The sequence below is a fragment of the Bactrocera oleae genome, chromosome 2 (assembly GCF_042242935.1).
Source record: "Bactrocera oleae isolate idBacOlea1 chromosome 2, idBacOlea1, whole genome shotgun sequence".
NCBI classification, from domain to species: domain Eukaryota; kingdom Metazoa; phylum Arthropoda; class Insecta; order Diptera; family Tephritidae; genus Bactrocera; species Bactrocera oleae.
Window position 1 is genome coordinate 88,169,685 of NC_091536.1, and position 22,180 is coordinate 88,191,864.

At 33.0% G+C, this 22,180-nt stretch overlaps 1 protein-coding gene across 5 annotated transcripts in view; it reads left to right on the forward strand.

Moving 5' to 3' along the window:
• Positions 1-8,471: 8,471 nt before the first annotated feature.
• Positions 8,472-22,180, forward strand: part of FER (tyrosine-protein kinase Fer) — a 77,473-nt gene continuing 63,764 nt past the window's right edge. For 4 of the 5 annotated variants that reach the window (XM_070105955.1, XM_036361117.2, XM_070105954.1 and 1 more), the window contains exons 1-2: positions 8,479-8,636; positions 14,308-14,769. In XM_070105955.1, the coding sequence (XP_069962056.1) occupies positions 14,574-14,769 (196 nt within the window). In that variant the 5' untranslated portion in view covers positions 8,479-8,636; positions 14,308-14,573. Of the gene's footprint in view, positions 8,637-14,307; positions 14,770-22,180 lie in introns of all 5 variants that reach the window. The other variant, XM_070105956.1, reaches the window with a different exon arrangement.

Sequence of the window (22,180 nt, forward strand, 5' to 3'; positions counted from 1 at the left end):
ATATCATATCACCGAAACTATTAACCGGAGAAACTTCAAATTTTCGGGGAATATTTTAAAATTTATTTACATTTGATATACATATGTATATGCAAAACAGAAATCGATTTTTTGAATTTCACCAGTGGACATAACCCCTCAATATGGAATAAACATACAAATTTTATTTGAGGGGCCCAGGATTTTGACTTTCCTACATAGGATGTATTCAGATGCAAGTATAGTCCTGAAGAACCGTTAATTGCCGATGATGGAAACGGTGTTTTAATAGATCTGAATACTTCTCCACTGTATGGTACTGAAAAGCAACTGCACTGACCGTTCCCACGACAGGTCTACGTAACCGGAACAAACCCGGATTTTTATCCGCCCAATGATTGTCAACTTGGCATTATTTCTCCAAATTACTACGGCGATATTTTCTGCCACTATAACAACAAAAAACCGAGCCTTATTTTCTTCACCTTTATTTCTGCTAATGACTTTTGTGCTGCTACAAATTGGTAACGGTTGATATTCTGTCACTTGAAAACAACGGTTAAATTGCCGATTTCCGACGAGGAAGAGAAAACTTTGAGTGGAAGAAACATGGAAATACCAAGGATAGCACTAGCCTCATTCGTCTCATTTCTTCAAAGTGGTCAGTATTTCAAGAACCAATTACTAGGTTTAAGAGATTCAATACCATTCTAAATTCACCTCGTATAAAGAATTGCAAAATCTACGCTTTTGACATTCGTTTAAAGTAATAATCGTCCGCAAGTGATTCTCTTTCTTCTTGTAAGAAACTGATTATGCGAAGTTTTCAATTAATTTTAATTGAAGTTAATTGCACGACAAGCGAAAGAATTTTCTTTCACAATTTAAATGCCAACTACTGTCTTTTATTGTTGTTATTCTTGATATGCAGTGCAAATTTCTATTGTCGGCCAATAAATGAAATAAACTTCACCGAAGGATTACCAAGAAAGTGAAAGCATTGAAGTAGAAAATACTATGAATTGACCTTGAGGAATGAACTTTATGCTCAATAGGGAAAGTGTTTTTGTTGTGAGTGTGATTTTCGGCTGCTCTTGAGAAATTGATTTTCTATACCAATGCGACGCAATAAACTCATTTGGTTGAGCATTCTATTTGAGAACCGAAAATTTGCTCGTAATTTTGGTTAAATATTATAGATCAATGTTCGAAAATGAATTTTTATGCAGGACAAATTGGAACAATGGTAGCACCTGAATTTAAAGATTATGAAAGCCAAGCCTTAGTAATGGTAGGAATTTATACTATCTACAGTTTGTTCGATTCATCATCTTCAGTTTGTTCGATTCATCATTCTCTAAATTTCTATTAAATTTCAGAATTTTTATCTAAGCAGTCTATTAGAGATACATAAATAATATCTAACTGTAGTTTTTAATTTATTTAAATTTTCGGCCACTTATGTGCTTGTACATACATACATATGTATAAACCTATAAGCGGCAAGTTTTTGATATTTGAAAATCGCGATTAGCAGGGCGGCGATTTGGCTGCATAAGCACCTGAAAAATAAAAATATTTCTACTTTGCACCTTTTATATGCATTTTTTTGTGTATGTGCATTTGTGTACCGCTATATCGAAAATATCTCTTGCATTTCGTCGTTGCTATTTTTGTAAACATTCTTCGCGCCTATGTATTTCAAATTGTTGTTCTTGTTTTTGCTGTTTTGATTTTTGGCTCAGTGTAAATATTTAAGCAACACAATCCGACGATTTGTGCTTTTGTGCTTTGTCTTTTTGCCAAATCGGCCACATTTTAGCCTAATTATTATGCATTATATACTGTAATGTGCGTTATTGTTGTTGTTAATATACATATACATATACGACATGCGACACTTGCGAAATGGAAAGTATTTGTTCACACTTTAACTTGAAACAATGGGTGATGGCGTTATTCTCAATTTGTTCGGAAAGTGCGAACATTCCGAGAATGAACACATTATAGTACGTATTGAGTGTTCCTTAAATGTTGGAATAATTTTTGCGACAGCTTTACAGATTTTATAAACCTTCGACGTTGATGTTGCTGTAGTTGAGTGTTTCACTTATAATATTAAGTTTTGTTTGGTTTTGTTTGACGACGACCGGAATCTAAATATAAAAATAATGTATTACCTAAATAAATAAAAAAGCTCATACAATTATATACATGATTTATATATTTAAAAAATTAACTTCCCATCCTACTAAGAATGCCTAATTCTTAGTCTCAAGCTTTTATTTATTTGCCATATTTTCATTGCCAATGATTTACTAATAACCACATATTTTCTTGCGTCGGTCTGGTTCCCGTGGTTTGAAAATTATTTTGTAGTTGCGGATGGCGTTTTAAAATAAAATAAATAAAATTAAAATTTTAAAATAAAAATACGAGCAAATGATGTCATTTCAAATATGAAAAAGCTAATCTAATGGGCTAATTAAGATGTCAGGTTATGACAGAATGGTTCAAATATAAAAGAATTTGTAGTGATTTTTCTTCAGTATATGAGTAACTATGCGCGTGTGAGGTTAAAACATAAGGTTAACTCATTTAGAATCTAAATTGTGTTTTACTTTTTATTAACTTTAATATTTATTAGACTTTAAACTGTTGAAAATAGTTGAAAAAGATATACATATCTTAGGGAAATATCAACTTTGTAAAAGTTGAAATGGAAACATTTTTTACACATTCCTCACAAATATCAATAACAAAAAAAAAAATAAAAAACGTTATACTATATAACTATAATATCTTTCACAAACATAAGAGATTCCTCACAAGAACTTTGTTCGGTCATTTTGTGTAACAGCTATGCGCTACAGTAACTCGATCTGAACAATTTCTTTGTAGATTGCACTGTTGTTTTAGGCAATAAATAACCCATGCCGAATTTCTTGAATATATCTCGTCAAATGAAGAAGTTTCCCATACAAGCACTTGGTTTCGATCGTTCAGTTTATTTGGCAGCAAGATGCTATAGTGCTCCGATAAATGAAGTGTTCCGACAAATGAGCAGCTTCTTGGTGAGATAAGGACGCGTGCAGTATTTTAGATCGATATCACAAAAACTGAGGGACTAGTTCGTATATGTATAGACAGACGGATTGTTTCTTCGTATTTTGAAGGACAACGTGGGTTTTTACTTGAATTTTTCTGATCACTGGATGAACCAAATAATTATAAAGTGCAAAAACTAGAAATTTTTGTCAATTTAGGTTATTGTGTTAGTGTTATTATGCAAGAAGGGCTTTATTTCCCGGAATGTTACTCGATGTATTCTCAAAAATTTTCGCAAATTTTCATATTTTACAGTAACCTTTCTTAACCTTCGCAGATTTAGTCACTTAACCTGAGATATCCACCTTAAAATTCTAAAAATCTGTCAACAATAATTTTCCGAATTATATATAGTATTGAAAGTCGGAAGAAGCATTCCAAATATTTATGCAAAATACTATCTGATCTAACTTGACCCAGACTGACAAAAAAAAAAAAATTTTTTAACATATTTTATTAATATAAGTCTTTATTATCGCCTCCGCAGCAAATATAAGCATGTCAAGGCAATTGCATAACATTAACCAAATGATCGATCCCAAAAGATTTCTGCAACATTTTCAACGGTTCCGGTGCCGCAATCAATGGAATCACAAAAATTCAAGCAAACTCGTTGTTAAATTTTTCCATGTAAAATCGCCAGATCAACCTTTTGCGTCGTAAGCGTACAGCTGCCAAACACACACTAATTGATGTACGAGTATAGAGATCAAACCACACACGAACATATAAAAAGGTTGTACTAATCTAGGAAAGTTGTTTTTATCAATTCGGTTTGCGCGCGAAGTTTAAATCAATAATCCATTTTGTCTTCTTATTTATTTTGGACTACGGATAAAAAGCTCGCTTTGTCATATTTTTTAGTTTTGCTAGCATGTTAATAATAAATTTTTAAAACTATACTTCTCTGTGCGAGGGAACATTTGAGAGACGCGAGTGCTTTATATAAATTTAAATGTTTTTTATGAATTCCATTCTTGACATGACAATCTGCATTAATTGCTTACTTTTTTATGAAATTTCGTAGAGTCTTCAAAGATATACATTCATACCCTGAACTATACTCTGTTCAATATAAGTTTGTCACAAATTTGTGTAACGAGCTGAGCCGATTTAGCCATTTCTGTCTGTCAGTCCGTCCGTATATACGCGTACAAGGCCTCAATTCTTGAGATATCGATCTGAGCACACGTCCTTTTCTACCTAAAAATTCATACATTCACATAAATAATTTTTCCATATTAAGTAACCTTTATTTACTTTTTTTTTTACTTGAAGGTTGTGATATTGATTGATTTGTAATGCATATATGTATTCGAGTAACAACAAATGTGTGTACATACATATATTGTGTGTGTTTAATTATAGCCAACATTCTTACTATTCTAATGACATACTCCAGAATTTAGAGTGCATCTGGACCTTGAAAATTGTTACGTCTCTCATTTCAGTGCTTTCAATTTGGCTATAAGGGCACTTCCAATAACAAATGCATGAAAACACATACACACACACAACCAATTTGCGCTGTGTGCACGTGCACCGACCATCACTTAATGGCTTGTTAATGGTGCGTGTCAGGATTTATGCACTCAAATGACCGCCAGACAACGCAGCAAGCAAGCATAATAACATTTACCAATGACCAGCAACAACAACGCGCCCAAGAGTCCATAAGCCGACGACGAGCCGACTTTTTCATCCTTCCACACACAACAGTGCAAACAATGGCGCAACAAGAAGCAACAGCCAGATCCTTTGTGCAGCAACAACTTGCAACGCGCTGTGTGGCTGCTTTGTGAGGTGCTTCGGTAAGTCGGTATTAATGGATGCTAGTCGCCGTTTTACGGTCAATTGACTGACTGACAATAAGTCATAAGTGCAGTCGTCAGTTTCGGCAGGCGTCGGTCGCCTCAGCTGGGCAGCGGGTAACGGCGCTGCAATCAACGAGCGCGCTAGCGAATTTCCGCCTCGATTCTTTGCTGAAATTTTTCAATTTCATTTATGCTTTTCATGTCAGCCACATAACCACATGCAGCAGCCAGCCAGCGGCGGCAGTAGCAGCAAAAACAATTATCGACATCGACAGTTCGATGCAGCTGACTTTGGCATAATTCGCGTTGTTGCACTTTCCAACAAACTCTCTGTGCCGCATACACACTAACACATGTACAAGGTGCGCACACACATTTACAAGTAGGTTTTGCTTGAAGCGATTTTGTTTTGTTTTGCGTCCATTTGTCGGCCAGAGCGTGTTGCATGTTTGCTGTGTTTCTGTCGTCGTCGCCATTAGTGCGTTTGTGATCAGGGTGGGAGGTAAACAATAATAAATGCCAACAAGAACACATACACCACCAGCGCGTACACATTTTCGTAAACAAAATCAGCCACCAGCAAGTTAGTTAGAGCCGTTTCAGACAGGGACGCAAAAGAGTCTCATACCAGTTTATTGTGGGCGAGGGGACGACGAGGAAAGACGAAGGGACCGTGCCACTCGTGTTCGGGTGGCACGCTTTGTGTTCTTTTTCGTAACAGCTCGCTGCTACCCTTTTCAGCATTCCTTTTCACTTTCAAATCCTTTGAATGGTTGCAAGAGCGCTCGGTTTCAAATGAATTCGATCGCAAATTTGAGTTCTGTTATCTATTTTTGTATGTAATATGCAAATACGTATGCATAGAATAATAGAAATATTATGACAAATTGTAAATAAGGAGAAAATTAAGATATAGATTATGGAGTAAAGAAATTATGAATTTTTAATACGCAGTAAAGAAATTATGAGTTTTTAATACTTAAAGATTAGGAAATTGCTATTATAAATTTGGCCTTGAAAATATTAGTTGCGGATATTCAATACATTCTTGTGGATTAGGGAATTCCCGTCTTTAGTATTTTTTTGAAACTATTTAGCGGGTAGGTACTTGTATTATGCATATTGTTCTACCATATTCATGGTAATTCATTGCAAGCAAAATGTGTGACCATCATCTCAACATACAAATGAAATACGCAGCACGCAGTGTTGCGCGGTGTTGCGCAGTCGAACCGCACAAATATTTACGAACATTTTGTGAAAAGGAATGCAGAAAAACTAGACTCGAGTTGCTGGACTCTTTTTGACCGTGTGAATGCCCAGAGCGACACCAAAAGAAAATTTGAAAAAGATCAGACTCTTTTGCATCCCTGTCTGAAACGGCACTTAGCAAGCCGGATTGTCAGCACAGCTACACCACCGCCAGACAGGCTACTCACCTCACATATCTGTGCAGCTGAGCTGAAAGACTGTGAAACAGGTTGAGCGACTGATTTGCGCTCGTTTGCCTCATTGGGCTAAATCGGTTGGATTGTCTGTTGGAATTAACTCGCCACTGTCGGTTCGATGTTGCAACATCAAATTTGAGTGGATTTTCTGGCAATGAGTTTATTTTCGAATATACAAATTTGTTTCAAAATCATGATTCATGACCAAAATATAATAGCTTTTGTGAGATAACAAATAAAAAACAAATTTTTTTCAAATCGAATTTTGTATTGTATTAGAACTTTAAGTAATTCTCTATGTTCTATGTATACAATTTTCTAGTGCTATAGTACCGAGTATTATAAATTTTTCCATAAGAAAAAAGATTGAAACAAGATTGAGACACACAATATCATAAAATAATTAAATTTTCCAATTTTCATAGAGACTTTTTCAACGGAAGAAACGTTTAAGAAGCATACATTCAACTACAATATACCTGAGTTTGGTCAAGAAAATGTTTTCGATTCTACAAACGACCAGAGTCTATTGCCACTATTTATATAAAAGGGAGGGTTCAGACTTTCATAAAAAAGGTGCACAAAAGGCTTTTAAGAATGATAATTTTCTGATTTTGATTTTATATTCTTAAGCTCAATGGTGAGAAAGTTAGTTATGCAACTGCTCTAACCTCATAGGATAATACAAAAATAAACATTTATAGAGGTATTCTTCTTATTTCAGCTTTAAGTCTCTATTGATAATACAGCACGGCGGAATGAAAGGCTAGTTCTCTGGCTGACATAATCTTTAAATGAGTTCGAATGAGTTTGATTCGGACGTGTAAAAGCTAAGACCATTATTATTGTATTGTGTTTATTGTAGTGGTATCTTTTGTAGTCTTCTTCATACACATCTTATAAGAAGAGCTTGAAATTCTAATATCTAATATATTGCAATATATATATATAAATATACTATTAAGAACCGATCACGTGATGCTGTGTGTTACATTATATACTACAAGTATTTAAATAAACTATTCAATACATTTAAAATATTGTTTACGAATAAAGGTGAGAACGTTAACGTCGGTAACAGTTGAATTAAACTGGACACAATGTGCTAAATTTTACCAAAATCGGTTCAGTAGTTAAGGAATTAACCACGGAGAAAACATCACACGTAATTTTTATATATTGGGATCTGTTTAGCATTCATTTATATATAAAAAAATATTGTGAGTATATAATAACCAATTTCTAAGTATTCCTTCTTAATATTTTCATACACCTTAAGAGACCCAATTTCCGCTGTAATCCTCAAAATAGAGACCTGTCTAAACCAATTTTCCATACCTCAAATGACCGTATATTTCGCCGATCGGATATGTTTTATATATAATACATATGTATATATTATTACTAAGTTAGCCAATTTTGGGAGTTTTTTGCCAAATATTTAATGCATTGTCGATATTATAGAGTTTCGACAACATATCTAAAGCATATTTAATGCAGTAATTCCTTGGGATACTCAAAATTTCTAAGAACAAGTTTTTTCCAAATATTTTAAGACATCAATACCTATCACAAGCTTCATTTAAGTGCCCCAGTGTGGGTAGAAATTTTGTTTGCTGGTCTATCATTTAGAATAATCCAGACAATAAAATCTATTTTATTCAAACTGTTACTTCACAATCTCAAACTATGACACAATAAAATCCCCGGGTTGATTAAACAATGCCAAAAATTAATTAACACTCAAATTGAAGGCTCCAAAAAATTTCATAGGTGGTTGACCTCATTTCAATACCTACACTTTTCCAGCGTTGACAATCGACGCAATTGATTCAGACACTGCCATTATGTGGTGGAAAAAAAAATACAACAACACCATATACAAAATACTGGCACGCAAGCAGCCAAAGAGCGGCATGTCAGAGGCGTCTTAATAGGTTGACAAGATAAAAATACGAAATAACGAAATAAAGTAGAGAAATCCCCAAGAAACACTCCACTCATCGTTTGAGTGCTTGCAGCAGGGGGTCACGCTCGAACATGTTTGAGTGATTTTGCTTTTGGTGTTTTAGGTTGTTGTTGAGTTGGGGAGCTTTGCCAGTGCGTTGTGTGCGGTTGCTATTTTCATTTGGGTCTCCAACAGTTGCGGCGAGTCTTGTTCGAAGCGTGTACGTGTGCAGTCTGAAAGTGCGGCCGGTCGGTCAATTCTTGGATTTATTTATTTGTTAATATTTTAGCCACTCAGTCGAATTGTGTGTGAAATCGAAAGAGTTTTCGAAAACAAGTTGTGAGTAAAAACAAAGCAAAAAAAAAAAAAAAATTGTATGAAAATAAAAATTTGGTAATAAATTTGCTGCAATAAAATATCAATTTACAAAGAAATAGCGAAATGTCAAGTGCAAAGAAATTGCATGCAAAAAATGCCAATGCGAAAGTTTATTGAAGTGTAAAACAAATTGAAAGCTGATAAAATCAAGTGCTAAGCAAAGTGAGTTGTTAGCGCCAACAAAGAATGTGAGTTGCCCCGTGCGCGCTAATATCTTACGCACCCGCCTCCGTCCATCTTTGCCTCCCTGTGCCTGTCAGTACTTTCTACGCGTGAATAAGCAAATCGAATGTGACATTTTGGCGACCGAAAACGTTACTGTTACGGAGTAGCTACTGAACTATAAAAAAATTGTGCCCAAATTAAATAATTTAATGTTGAAAAAATTGTGAAAAAGTAGTTTAGTGCGCATTGTAACCAAGGAAGCGAAAGAATACAAGATCTTTCTGTGCGTCGTCTAGATACGCGATTGCGGTTTTGCGAATATATATTATTGTTTGTTTATAAGCTAGATAGCAGCAGACCAGTGGCAATTGAAATTTTGTGAACTTGTTCTTGTAGTAGTTTATTTGTGAAACACTTTCGTTTTAGCGCATTCCCGTAAGCGCTAACAAAATATTGGCTACACAGGAACATGCAGAAATTTATACATACATATAATCTGTAAATACGAAGTTGATTGAAAGCAGCTAAAATCGTAGAAATATTTTTTATCCAAAAAGAAATTTTAACTAACAAAAAAAAAATAAATAAATAAACAAAATTTTTTTGAGAGTGAAATCGTTTTTTTTTCATTGTTTTGTTTGCTTTTTGGCTTATTTATATTTTCTTCAAATTTTTTATCTCACGACGTGATACCGATTTTATGCTTTGTTTTTGATGTTTTGCGGTATTTTAGTGTTCAAGTTTGTTTTATCGCTGATTGAACACAAGATTTATTTGCTGCTTGATATTTTTCGGTTTCTGGCGGCGTCCGTCCGCTCCTTCACTACCACACAAGTATATATACGTGTATGTGTGTGTGCCTGATGCGTCGCCAACTTACAGCCTTTGCATCGTCGCACTTTATTCTTCTTATTGGTGATACTATTGTTGTTGTTGTTGCTGTAGCTGTCTTTTATTGACTACGGTGCTTTGTGTATTTATTGCCGCGCTGTTGGTCTGGTTGTAGTTGCCTGCAACGAGTCGCCTTGTTATTAAGCTAACCCGTTTTCACAGACACACACAAACACAAATACATACAGGCACAAGCGATCTGTGGCGACAAAGCGTTGCTCAAATCCAGCGCTGTGTAGCTCCCGCAAGCAAACAGTCAAAGTGCCGGAGAAAAGTCAGTAGTCAAGCAATGCTGGAGCTGTGCTCCTGCCACTTCACTCTCAAGCGCGACAGTATGTGTATGTGTGTGTGTGTGTCGTCTGTATTTATTTTTGTTTGCTTATTTATCTACACACACACGTACATAGCTGCATAGCTATCCAGGCAACTACCTTAGCTTACCTTACTTGCACCAGCTCAACGCTCGGCATTGTTTCTTTATTTGCTGTTGTTGTTATTATTGTAGTTGTTTTTATGCTGGAAAAACTAGTTTTACGTAAACATCGGCAACACGCTCAACAAAGATAGCAACACGTCAATAATAATAACAACAACAACAGCAACAGTGACGCCAACTATATCGGTGTTAAGAACAATATTGCAGCTAAACATGGCTTAGCAAAAGCAAAACAATAGCAACAAACAACATTATATTCGAAAAAGGCTTAAAGTTCAAGTGCCATTGTGGCTTATTTAGGTTGTGAAAACATGAATATAGTAAAATAGTGTAAATAATTGGAGGCATACAAATAATCCGTGAAGGTGTTTGCACTTAAATTTTTATTTATTTATGACAAAATCGTATAAAAAGTAAGTGAATGTTAAAAAATATATTGGCAAGTCAGCTCTCTTTGTGGATGTTGTGCACTGTTTTCTTAATTACTGTTTCTGGGAGTCGAAAACACTCAAGAAAACAAGAAAAATCGCTAACTTTGGCTGCACCAAAGCTATAATACCCTTCACATTTGAATTTCTTATAGCATAAAAGAATATAAAAATTGATTTTGATCGTTCAGTTTGCATCGCAACTATATGCTATAGTGGTGCGATCTGAACAGTTTGTTTAAAGATTGTACCGATGAATTGGACAATAATTGGCTAGAGGGATTGTTTATCGCTTATCTTGTCACGTATATACATATATATGATATATACTTTTTATATATACATATATATGATATATACTTTTTATACTCTCGCAACCTGTATAGAGTATAATAGTTTTGTTCACCTAACGGTTGTTTGTATCACCTAAAACTAATCGAGTTAGATATAGGGTTATATATATATAAATGATCAGGATGAAGAGACGAGTTGAAATCCGGGTGACTGTCTGTCCGTCCGTCCGTCCGTCTGTCCGTCCGTGAAAGCTCTAACTTGAGTAAAAATTGAGATATCTTTATGAAACTTGGTAGACATGTTTCTTGGTACCGTGATACGGTTGGTATTGCAGATGGGCGTAATCGGACCACTGCCACGCCCAGAAAACGACATTAATCAAAAACAAATAACTTGCCATAACTAAGCTCCGCAATAAGATACAAGACTGTTATTTGGTACACAGGATCACATTAGGGAGGGGCATCTGCAGTTAGAACTTTTTTTTAAAAAGTGGGCATGGTCCCGCCTCTAATAGGTTTAATGTGCATATCTCCTAAACCGCTAATGCTATAATAACAAAATTCACTAGAAGCAAATGGTTTTAGCACTTCTATTGACGGTGTGAAAATAGTTGAAATCGGGTGGCAACTCCGCCCACTCCCCATATAACGGTACTGTTAAAAACTACTAAAAGCGCGATAAATCAAGCACTAAACACGCCAGAGACATTAAATTTTATCTCTGAGATGGTATAAATTGGCTTTATAGGAACCGCGTTCAAAATTAGTCAGTGGGCGTGGCACAGCCCACTTTTAGGTGAAAACCCAATTCTTGAGATCTGCTCAACCGATTTCAACCAAATGCGGTGCATAACGTTCTTTTCATGTTTTTATGTCATAGTGCGAAAATGGGCGAACTCGGACTACAACCACGCTTACTTCCCATTTTCAATTCCATCTGATTCTTTCACTTTCCACTATGCAAATCAGGTAACAATGATTATATCGGGGTAAAATTTCGCGTGAATAATGCAATTAAAGTATGCCACCTTGCGGCCAAAAATTGTCTAAATCGAACCAAAACTGTTCAAACCCCTAACTACTAAATATGTGGACCCCAGTGCCTATAGTTGATCTTCTACCGAAAATATCAGTCAATCCACAAAGAAATCTCAAACGAGTATACCATTTGACTTTGCGAGAGTATAAAATGTTCGGTTACATCCGAACTTAGCCCTTCCTTACTTGTTATATATACATATATATGATATATACTTTTTATATATACATACTTTATAGGGTTTGTGACGTTTCCTTCTGAGCCTTCAGGGTATATAAAATTGAAAATTTGGATTAAAATTTCTCACAAATTAATTTATGCAACAGCGAAAGTATTTCAGAAACTTTAGAGTGTTTGGTTATTTATAAATCTAGGTAATGTATTGTTGTTGTAATGACAAAAATATTGCTCGAATGCTATTTCCATAACAACACCAGATCATGTTAGTTTTAAGCTCTTATAAAAGATCCTGTTTCTGTTAATTAATTCTGGTTTTTTCCATGTATAAGAACGTTCCAAAGATAGGCTTCCAAAAGAACTCCCTCTTTCGTTTTGACTTATATATGGGTGAATTCAAGTGTTTCCAGTGCATAGTTTCTATTTATCTAAAGTGAAAATAAGTATATATGTTTGGAGCAAATTATCTTTTCATATTAGATATCTGCAATGATATTTCTAGAAGCAGTGGTCATATAGATAATTTAACAATTGTTAGGTTAGGATAGTAACTGCTGATCTTTAATGGGGCTTCTTGCTTTAACGGCGTCATTCATTTTTTTTTTGTTATCAGTAGGTTCTGTAGGGAACTACGAAACTTTATATCGACGCTTTTTGAGTACATCCAAAATATGTGAAATAAAGAAGATATTTAACTTAGAGCCTTTCTACACTAACTTGTGTTATGCACTATAAAATATATAAAATGTAGACATATAGATTGGTTACATATTGTATTATGTTGGAGAAAATAAAATATAAATTTTTAATTCATTATATTGATATTTGTACCGGTACTCTCTTTCGTTAGGTGACAGGGTCTTGCTGTTGAATAAAATAATACAATCCATTAGATTCTGAATGGTTACGACGAGCTCACACGCTCCACGTCTTCGTGTCGAGACAGGCTTTTTCTGCAGGCGAGTTTTCACTCAAATCGGTATCTAGGGTCGATTATTGACTTTTAAATACTATAGATACATGGGGTGGCTTTCACTGAACGTTACCTAAATCTGTTTTTTATTTTTTATTTAAGCTGATTTGGAAGTATGATTTATCATAATACTGATCAATCGCTTGGAATGTAAATAAAAATATTAAAGAAATACTAAACGATTATATAATATAATTAAAAAAAAGCAAACATATTTACATACTTAAGAAGATATTGCCTTGATTATATAATTAAGTTGTTCATAAAAACATATATTTATTATATTTATTTAAAATTAGCAAAAAATATTTTGCATCACTACATTTTTTACCAAAGCCAATTATTGTTATTGTTATTTTTCACATTCCGAAATAAGCACATACATACTTACTACGTACTTATGTATGCCTAAGTAAATGCTGGCCTGTACATCTCTCTGCAATGTGTTGTGATGCAAAATGTTTCGCAAAATTTGCAAATTGGCATATGCTCGAACATTATGAAGCTCCAGCCGCTGACTTGGCCAATAAATGTGCCATAAAATTTCGAAAATCACAACAACATGCACAGAGTTCATATAACTGGCATGCCAGCAAAACATTCGCAAGAAAGTTGAGTGTAAAGCGAATTGAATGAAATGGAATTGAACGAAATGAAATGAAGTGTCGAAATATTCTGCGCAAGTTGAAAATAATGCAAATAAGCAAAAGTAAAAAAAAAAAATGTGAAAGTCGCAAAATATACATAAACAAACATACATGTTTATGTATACTCGTGTATGCACTATAATCTTGTTTGTATAATCACATAAAAAAAATTGGCATCATTTATTTTTGTTTTTTTCATAAAGCTATTTCTTTTACACAGTTTCTATATTTTTTTTTAAATTTTTTATTTTTCTTACGATAATTTTGTTTCTACGAATATTGTAGTCAGTGCTTTCTGAAATGATTTAATGTTTTTGAAATATTGTGCTTTGATGTTTATATTGAGCGCCACATGAATAAATATTTGTATAGTTGTTACTGATTTTTTTGAGTATTTAATGCTCTTGTGCTACTGTAGATATTCCATTAGCACTAGTTGGATAAATCAGAAATCTTACCAATTAATTTGTGATTGATGTTAGATTGTAGGTTGATATTTGCTTGTAGGAAACTCTTTTTTATAAAAAATCGTTAAAAAATATGTGTAATGAAATAAATATCTCCTTATATCTACTTGTAGAAGAACAAAAGTTTACACACATAACTATCATCACCTTTACATACTTGTGAATAATTAATTAAAAAACCATGTGAAAAGCAAATACAAAAATTCTTGAAATAAATGTGTTTTTATTGAAAAAAAAACCGGTGCTACCTAACCACATAATACCAACCGCATTACAAGACCACAAAACAAAAAAAAAAAATAACGATTTTTTTTTAATATTTTAAAATTTGTGAAAAAGTAAAAACAACTTAAACAGTTATCAATACAAGCCTACAGCAATGGGTTTCTCATCGGCCCTGCAGGGCCGTGCCGCGCACGAGGCATTAATCGTGCGCCAAGATGCCGAACTACGACTTATGGAGACCATGAAACGATCCATACAATTGAAAGCCAAATGCGATCGGGAATATGCGATCGGTTTGGCTGCGGTTGCACAACAGGGTATGAAAACTGATCGCGCCGATGAAATGCAAGGTGAGTGCAAAAGGGGTGCAGTAGTAACAAAAAATATAAAAGAAAAATAATAAATATAGTAACGTATGTAAGTATTGCCTCTGATAATCAATACGCAAGTTCACTTTGTTGTGGTTTTCAATAAAGACTTTTCCTATGCTGCAATGCGAAAGCTATTTAAAAATAAGTCCATTATATCTAGAAGGAGTACATATATATAGGCAGGTATATCAGGTATACGTTTGTATGTGTATATAACATATGAATATAAGTAAGCCAGCGAAATTCTGTTTGAGTAGATTTACTTTTTTAATTCTTTTGTCAACGTTCGTATGACGTAAACCTCGATTATCTTTGGGACAAATGTATTAGCTCTCTTCGATTCACAAAATCTATTAGAGGGGCGAATCGAACAAACAACCGGTAAAAATATAAGATACTGGCATAATCAAAAGCATTAAGAATAGCAATATAACCTCACTTTAATGAGATTGTTTAAAAACTCTCTTGAATGTATAACTTTGTCATAAACACATTTTTTGTTAAGAAAACATTTTTCTACCATAGAGTGCAGAAAAGGTGTGAATCGCTGATAAAGGAAGATTTAATATAAATATTTTGTACATTTTAAGTTGAGGATCAAGTAGAGCTACTGGTAGAACTGTTATTTGTTAAAATTTTTTATTCGTTATTTTGTTTTATATTTCCATTTTTTGGCTAAATAAACCACTTACAAAATTCAAAACTTTTTATTTCATTCATTTTGAACAATCCAGTCGTTGGGCAGGTAACTCGGCCATATACATAGGAAAAAAATTAGTAACGTATTTTTATATTCTTAAACGTTTCGAAATGTTTTTAAGTTCTAAAAATCTATGCTTTCCTAATAAATTTGATTTATGAGTACAGGTTGCTTATATTTTAAGCTATCATAATATCACATACTTAAATGCAATCTCAAAGTGTTGCTCTTTCAATATGTCTCGAAAATCAGAAATTATCTTTTCGGGATCCCGAAACTATGATGTTTGATTTTTGTGCATTAGGGTCTCTCTTCATTAAATATATAAATATTCATTAAATATATATATATATACATATGTATATTCCCACAATATGCAAATATTTTTGGCGACAATCCGAAATTATGTTTTCGGGACCTTAAAATTTGATCGGTGTGTTCATATATATACAATATGCAAATAATATTCTTCGAAAACCCAATTTATATTTTCAGGATCCTGAAACGTGAACATTTTTAAGTGATATCATATATTTTATTGTGCTACGATTCCAAAGGGATCCCGAAACTTGAAGTTTTGCTGGTGATTTATTTTTAATAACTACGGTTTTAATGGATAAAATTTATTTTTCGGAATTTCAAACTTGGAAATTTGCATGTAATTTATTTTTTGTTTACTACGATTTCAATGCATAAGATATTTATAGAATTTTATACATTTTCCTGTAATACTTTTAGTGAACTGCTGATTATGTGATTATGATATTAATTTTTCACTTGCTAATAAATTTAATATACTTTTAGTGCATTTAAGATTAATAAGACTCATTTATTGGAGCCATAAAAATAGCAATAAAGTTTAACACCAGCGCATCGAAAATATGCGATTTGAGAAAAATCTTTTGAATGACTTAAATGCACCTCGAGAAATTCTTAAAGAGAACATAGTATGTACATCCAAGTGATATAATTGAACCTTGTTATAATACAAATAACCTCAGAAGCTCATTGATAAAACAGTGAATTGTATTGAAATGCAGACAGCTTACATATTACTTAATATGTACATTATAAGTAAAAAAAACTTAGATAAACAGAAAATACCAGCAAAACACAAAATAAATAAATAAAATCACGATGAAAACAGTATAACCGCTCTACTAGTTTCCATTCTAAGCGTTTATCAGCGAAACTTTACATTTGCGTCACACAAAAAGTTTCAACCTAATCATTCAAACTCTTTGTTATGCTCTTGAATTGTAAAAGAAACAACAAAGTCAGATAAAAGTGTCACTCAGCTTACTGCAAGTTCTCCGAGCAAGGGGAACTACATTGAATTGTTTTTTTTTTTGTTTTTTTTTTTAACTGGAATGAGTTTTATATTGCACATATGACCACTTTAGTATACATAAATATGCATGTCTGTATGTAGATCTGTTAGCTTTTGTTCGAATTTGCATACTAACTTTGTGAGACATACTGCAATTTAATTTCTGCTAAAAAACAGCCGATACCTCGAAAACATATTTAATACGGGATTTGCATAAAATCAGCTACTTTGCCAAGCAAAAACGAACAAATAATGAAAACAAAGCTAAAATGAAGTCACTTGCGTAGGAGAAGCGTGAATAAAGACGTCAATGTGCGTCAGAATATTTTTTAATCGCAAACTCATTTTGAAATTCCAAAAACAAAACAATAAAAGTTGGTATTTCTATATTATTTATAATACAATGTGGTTTCACGATTAATTTAAAGTACAAACTGTGATCAATTTACGAAACTCAATTAGAAATTTTGAAAAGCAAAAATTAGAACGACAAGAAAATTCTGTGAAAGTAAAACATGAGCAGAAACTAATTAACGCTATAGGCCTAGCCTAAGAATCCAAATGTTTTCTGAAAAAATATGCAATTTTCTTATAAAAAAATGTGATTGCGAAAATTTCTTACAAAAATTACAATATAAGACACATACATGTTTAATAAAGCCTAAAAGAGAACAATTCGATTTCTTTTCCATACTCACAGAATAAATTGGCAAAGTTAAGCCTTCTTTGAGGGTTCTACAATAGATTGACTTAATTCCTTAGGAATTTTTAATTTTCAGCTTTATCAGTGGATATGATAAAGTAAAATTTTGAAGAAACAAATCCGGTATAAATAATCATTTACCAAGTCTGACTCCCTTTATGTTTTTAAACATTTCCATTTTTTTTGAATACAACTATGCTTATTTTGACCAAAAGATCAATAGATTATCTACAATAAAACGTTGATGGTCTTTTAAAAGTTGTGTTTCGAAGTCCCGAAGTAATGAAGTCGAAACTTTAACAACGAGTATTTGCGAATTATTTTTTTTGGAGAACTCTACGAATCTCCATTTGAGGTTATGTTGAGAAATAAAGTAAGAAATTTGAAGAGTTCTCAAATTAAAATTAAATTTAACTCAAATACAAAATATTATTGTGATAACGTTGTATATTAGTAACTAACTAATGAAAAGATATTACTTTGAAAAGTAGTCTAAAACAATTTTAATAAATTCTTTAAAAATATAGTAGAGAAATCCAAAAGCACAAATATCTACTAGTTGAAATGAAAATGTCGGAACTACCAAAATTAATAAAATTTCCTTAATTGAATACACCAGCAATGAAAAAATCAGAAGGAAAAACAAAAATAATAATAAATTTCTGCAGCGATAAATATTAGCATACATAACTGTCTTTTTTGTGAAATATTACCAATATCGCACCATGTCGCCGATTATTATCTACACGCTCATTTATATTACAATCTACGCACACATACGCACTCACGCAAATTCACATACGCACACACATTCTTTGCTGCGTGATGTAACATTTGCATGCAGTCCGTCCAAATGGGGTCGCGGCCGATGCGGTGGGGTACAGTGCAGTTTATGGTTTGCCAAACGTTTTAATTTCTCACACGAGCGTAAAATGTGGCAACATGTCATGCTGCCAATGCAAACACACACTCACATGCAATTGCAAGCCAAAGCACCGCTGTAATCGCCAGAGTTATTGCGCGACCGGCCCGTTGTGTGCCTTTTCCATCGGTGTGACATGGATTTATGTATGCACTACATCGTTACTTACTTGCTACATATATATTCTCGTATATACTTATAAATGTATACATAAATATATACGTATTAAGTGCCTACAAATTTATGCATGTACTTCGATATTTATTTATCGTTGTTGTTAGTTTATCGATATTGTTGCATTTTCGGTTCTTTTACGACTTTAATCATTAGCCAATAACGGTGATTTATGCCATTTATGTCCAATGCACTTTCACTATTTTGAAAATTTAAGAGTCATGATTATCGAAGTATTTATTGGTGATCCAAGACTTCTTATATGTAGCTACTTAAGGGTATGGTAGAGCTTTCTTTCTTTTCTTTAAATAATTAAAGTAACATGAATACTAACATATTTAAATAAATAATAATTTTTAAAACTAGAATAATTTCGAAAATAGTTTGTTTTTTTAGAAACATTAAAAGTTTTTTGTGTGGAGAGTTTTTCAAATACTAAAAAAAAATCGTATGTCTGTCTATTTAACTAAAAGAAAGAATATACGTTAACTTCGGCTACGCCGAGGCTACAATGTCCTTTACAAATAATAAAGTTTTCAATGTAAGTACTTGAAATTGATCGAATCGTTTCTACGGCAGTTTTATGCTATAGTGCTCCAATATCGGCGATTCTGACAAATGAGTAGCTTCTTGAAGAGAAAAGTACGTGTGCAACTTCAGATCGATATCTCAACAACTGAGTAACTAGTTCGCGTATATACAGACAGACGGATATAAGGATCATTCATATACGATATGTAATTTATAGGGACTTTTACCTTTCCTTTTGGGTGTTACAAACTTCAAGATAAACTTAATATTACCTAATCAGGGTGTAAAGCAAAATGGCGTTCCTTTGGAAACCTATTTGTGAAATACTTTCTATACTTAAAAGACCCAGAATAAATTAGCAGGAACCCAATACTTTATAAAGAGTTTAAAAACTCGATGATCTGATAGTGGTTGCAGTCAGACTTTTACCGTTACACAAGCTATACTATCAGGATGTACTCGTATATGATAAATATTATAAATGACTCGCCCATAAAGTAATTCATATTTTCTGAAACTATATTGTTTAATAAACTTTTTGTTTCAATCAAATCAGTGATTTCTTCAATAAAATAAATTCTTATCTTTTGAAAAAAATATAATTCCACATAAAGGTAAAAATCCATATTTTCATCGGATTGCTGTAGGTCAAAAACTTTAAAAATCTGAACTTGATATTTCTATGACTATAATTCGCCATAGTAGTAATGCATATTTTGCTTCTGTTAAGTTTTAGTCCACATGAAAGCACAGTTTTTTATTATGCTACAAATTGATTTTTTTTTTGAATTTCTCGTATAATTACCTAATAGCTTGAATAAATATCCAGCAGTTTAAATTATAAGTGCACATAACACACACTTACGGGTACAACAAATCACACGCCAGCAAATCGATAGTTGTACTGGATACCGCTGCTGGCGAGCATTATACCATAGAAATTAATGGCGGATATTTTCGAATTATTTTTAAAATATTTAGTACTGGTAGTAATGTCGTTTCTAAGGCAGCCAGTGCCTGCATATGATTTGGAATGCTGTAGAGCGGCGAGAGATCGCTCTATCTTAATTGTAAACGGCGCAAGCGCAACCGCCATGACCACATACATATATGCATATGTGCATATAACTTAGTAAATAAATATGCAGTTATTTATGTAAGTATATAAAATGCTTATGCATATATCGACACATTTCTGAGGTGCAGTAAGATTACTGTTAATCACTTGCAATTACCGCGATAAATTCAATAAAGTCACGCGACGAGGTTAAAGAAACGAAGAGACTGAAGTTACTTTTAGACAAAGAATCTAGTTGCTAGCGATTTATTGATGAAATTCAGAAATAAATAATGGGTAATTGACATTTTTTGCCCTTTTTACTTATGTAATTTACAAGCACCTAGAGTTGGCTGTCCAAGCTCAAGGGTTTAAGTGCTTTGTTGTATGGGCTGCCAAAAAAACTGCAAATATGTTTGTGATTTTCATTTTGGTACAGTATAATTTTTTGAGGCATATAAATGTGTGCAACTTGGTAATTGTTATGGTTTGCAAAAAATAAAATAAAAATGTACATTTACAGCATTTAATGTACTTTAATAATTGGTAATTCAAAAAAATTTGGATTCCCTTGATCCCGTCGCTGATCTCCAGGAGGATCTCCGCAAAAGATGTCTTTCGGTGAGAAAGATTGTTCTGCTTAAAAGTATCTCAAATCCAAAAACAAAAAAAAAAAAATGATTACTATATGTGAATACAGGTAAGCAAAAAGGACTAGTCAAAATTTTGATTTTTGACAAAATGGCGGCTTCCCAAAAAGCAGTCGTTTTTATACTTATTGGAAATATTAATACGAAAAATACTATTCATTGGATTATTCTGAAAGATATATCCAACAAGATCGTGTAAAGTCGATCGGTTCAGCTTTTACGGACAACATTTTTTCACCAACCGATTACACCAAGTTAAAAAATTCTTACAAGACGCTCATATCTCTGAAACTATTTGCCGGAACAATTTCAAATTTGGAGAATATTCTCAAATATATATATATATAATATATAAGATATACGCTTATGCAAAAAGTGTATGCACATTTTTGAAGATCATTTACTTAAATATCTTTTTCTTCGTTTTTTCAATTGTTACTATTTTTTCCACCCATTTCTTGTATTATATTTTTGAGTTGCTTGAAAATATGGTAACCTTGGCCACGAACTTGGCTGCAAAAACAAAAACGCGTAGTAAAATAAAGTAAATAGTAAATAAAGTGTGTATGTGTGGTTGCCACTGGGCTTGGGAAATATGTAAATTTGATTTTAATTTATATGTATGTGTGTTAAACTGAATATTTATATAATTATTTGCATTAGTTGAGGCATTCAAACAGCTGCTTTGCACTAATTTCGCACGATCAATCGCACATTTCCTTTGGTTGCTGTTTATTATTGAGTTTTTAGGTTAGGTTTCTCATTGGCAGCCTCAACGCCTTCGCTCGCTACATATGTGTATATATGTATGTGCTATTGTGCTTTTGTATTTTATGAACTTTTCTGCATTCATAATTTGCACATTTGTTGCTAGCAATTAAACCAAATTGCAACTGCAATTAATTACAGTTTCCATTCACAACTCTCAGGCAACGAGCGATTTATTACAAATTTTCTGCTTCCTTATGTTGTGGCATTGCGCTCAGTGAGCGTGACTATGTGCGCTAAACGCTAACTACAAAAGATATATATTAATAAATCAGTAATAGAACGAAAATAATTAATATAAAAAATTTTAAAATTAAGATAACTGTGTTGGCACACATACAATCGTACATACACATATGTATATGTTCATATGTTTACATACTTGCAAAATAAACGATTTTACACACAGCCATATGAGACATACACATAAACATGAGTGTTTTTAATTGCTCTACTAATGCAACTATAAAATTTTCCCACATCAAATAATTTTAAGCAAACATTTTATCGCCGTAATATCACAAAAATAACAACAAATAACCAATGTTTTGACTA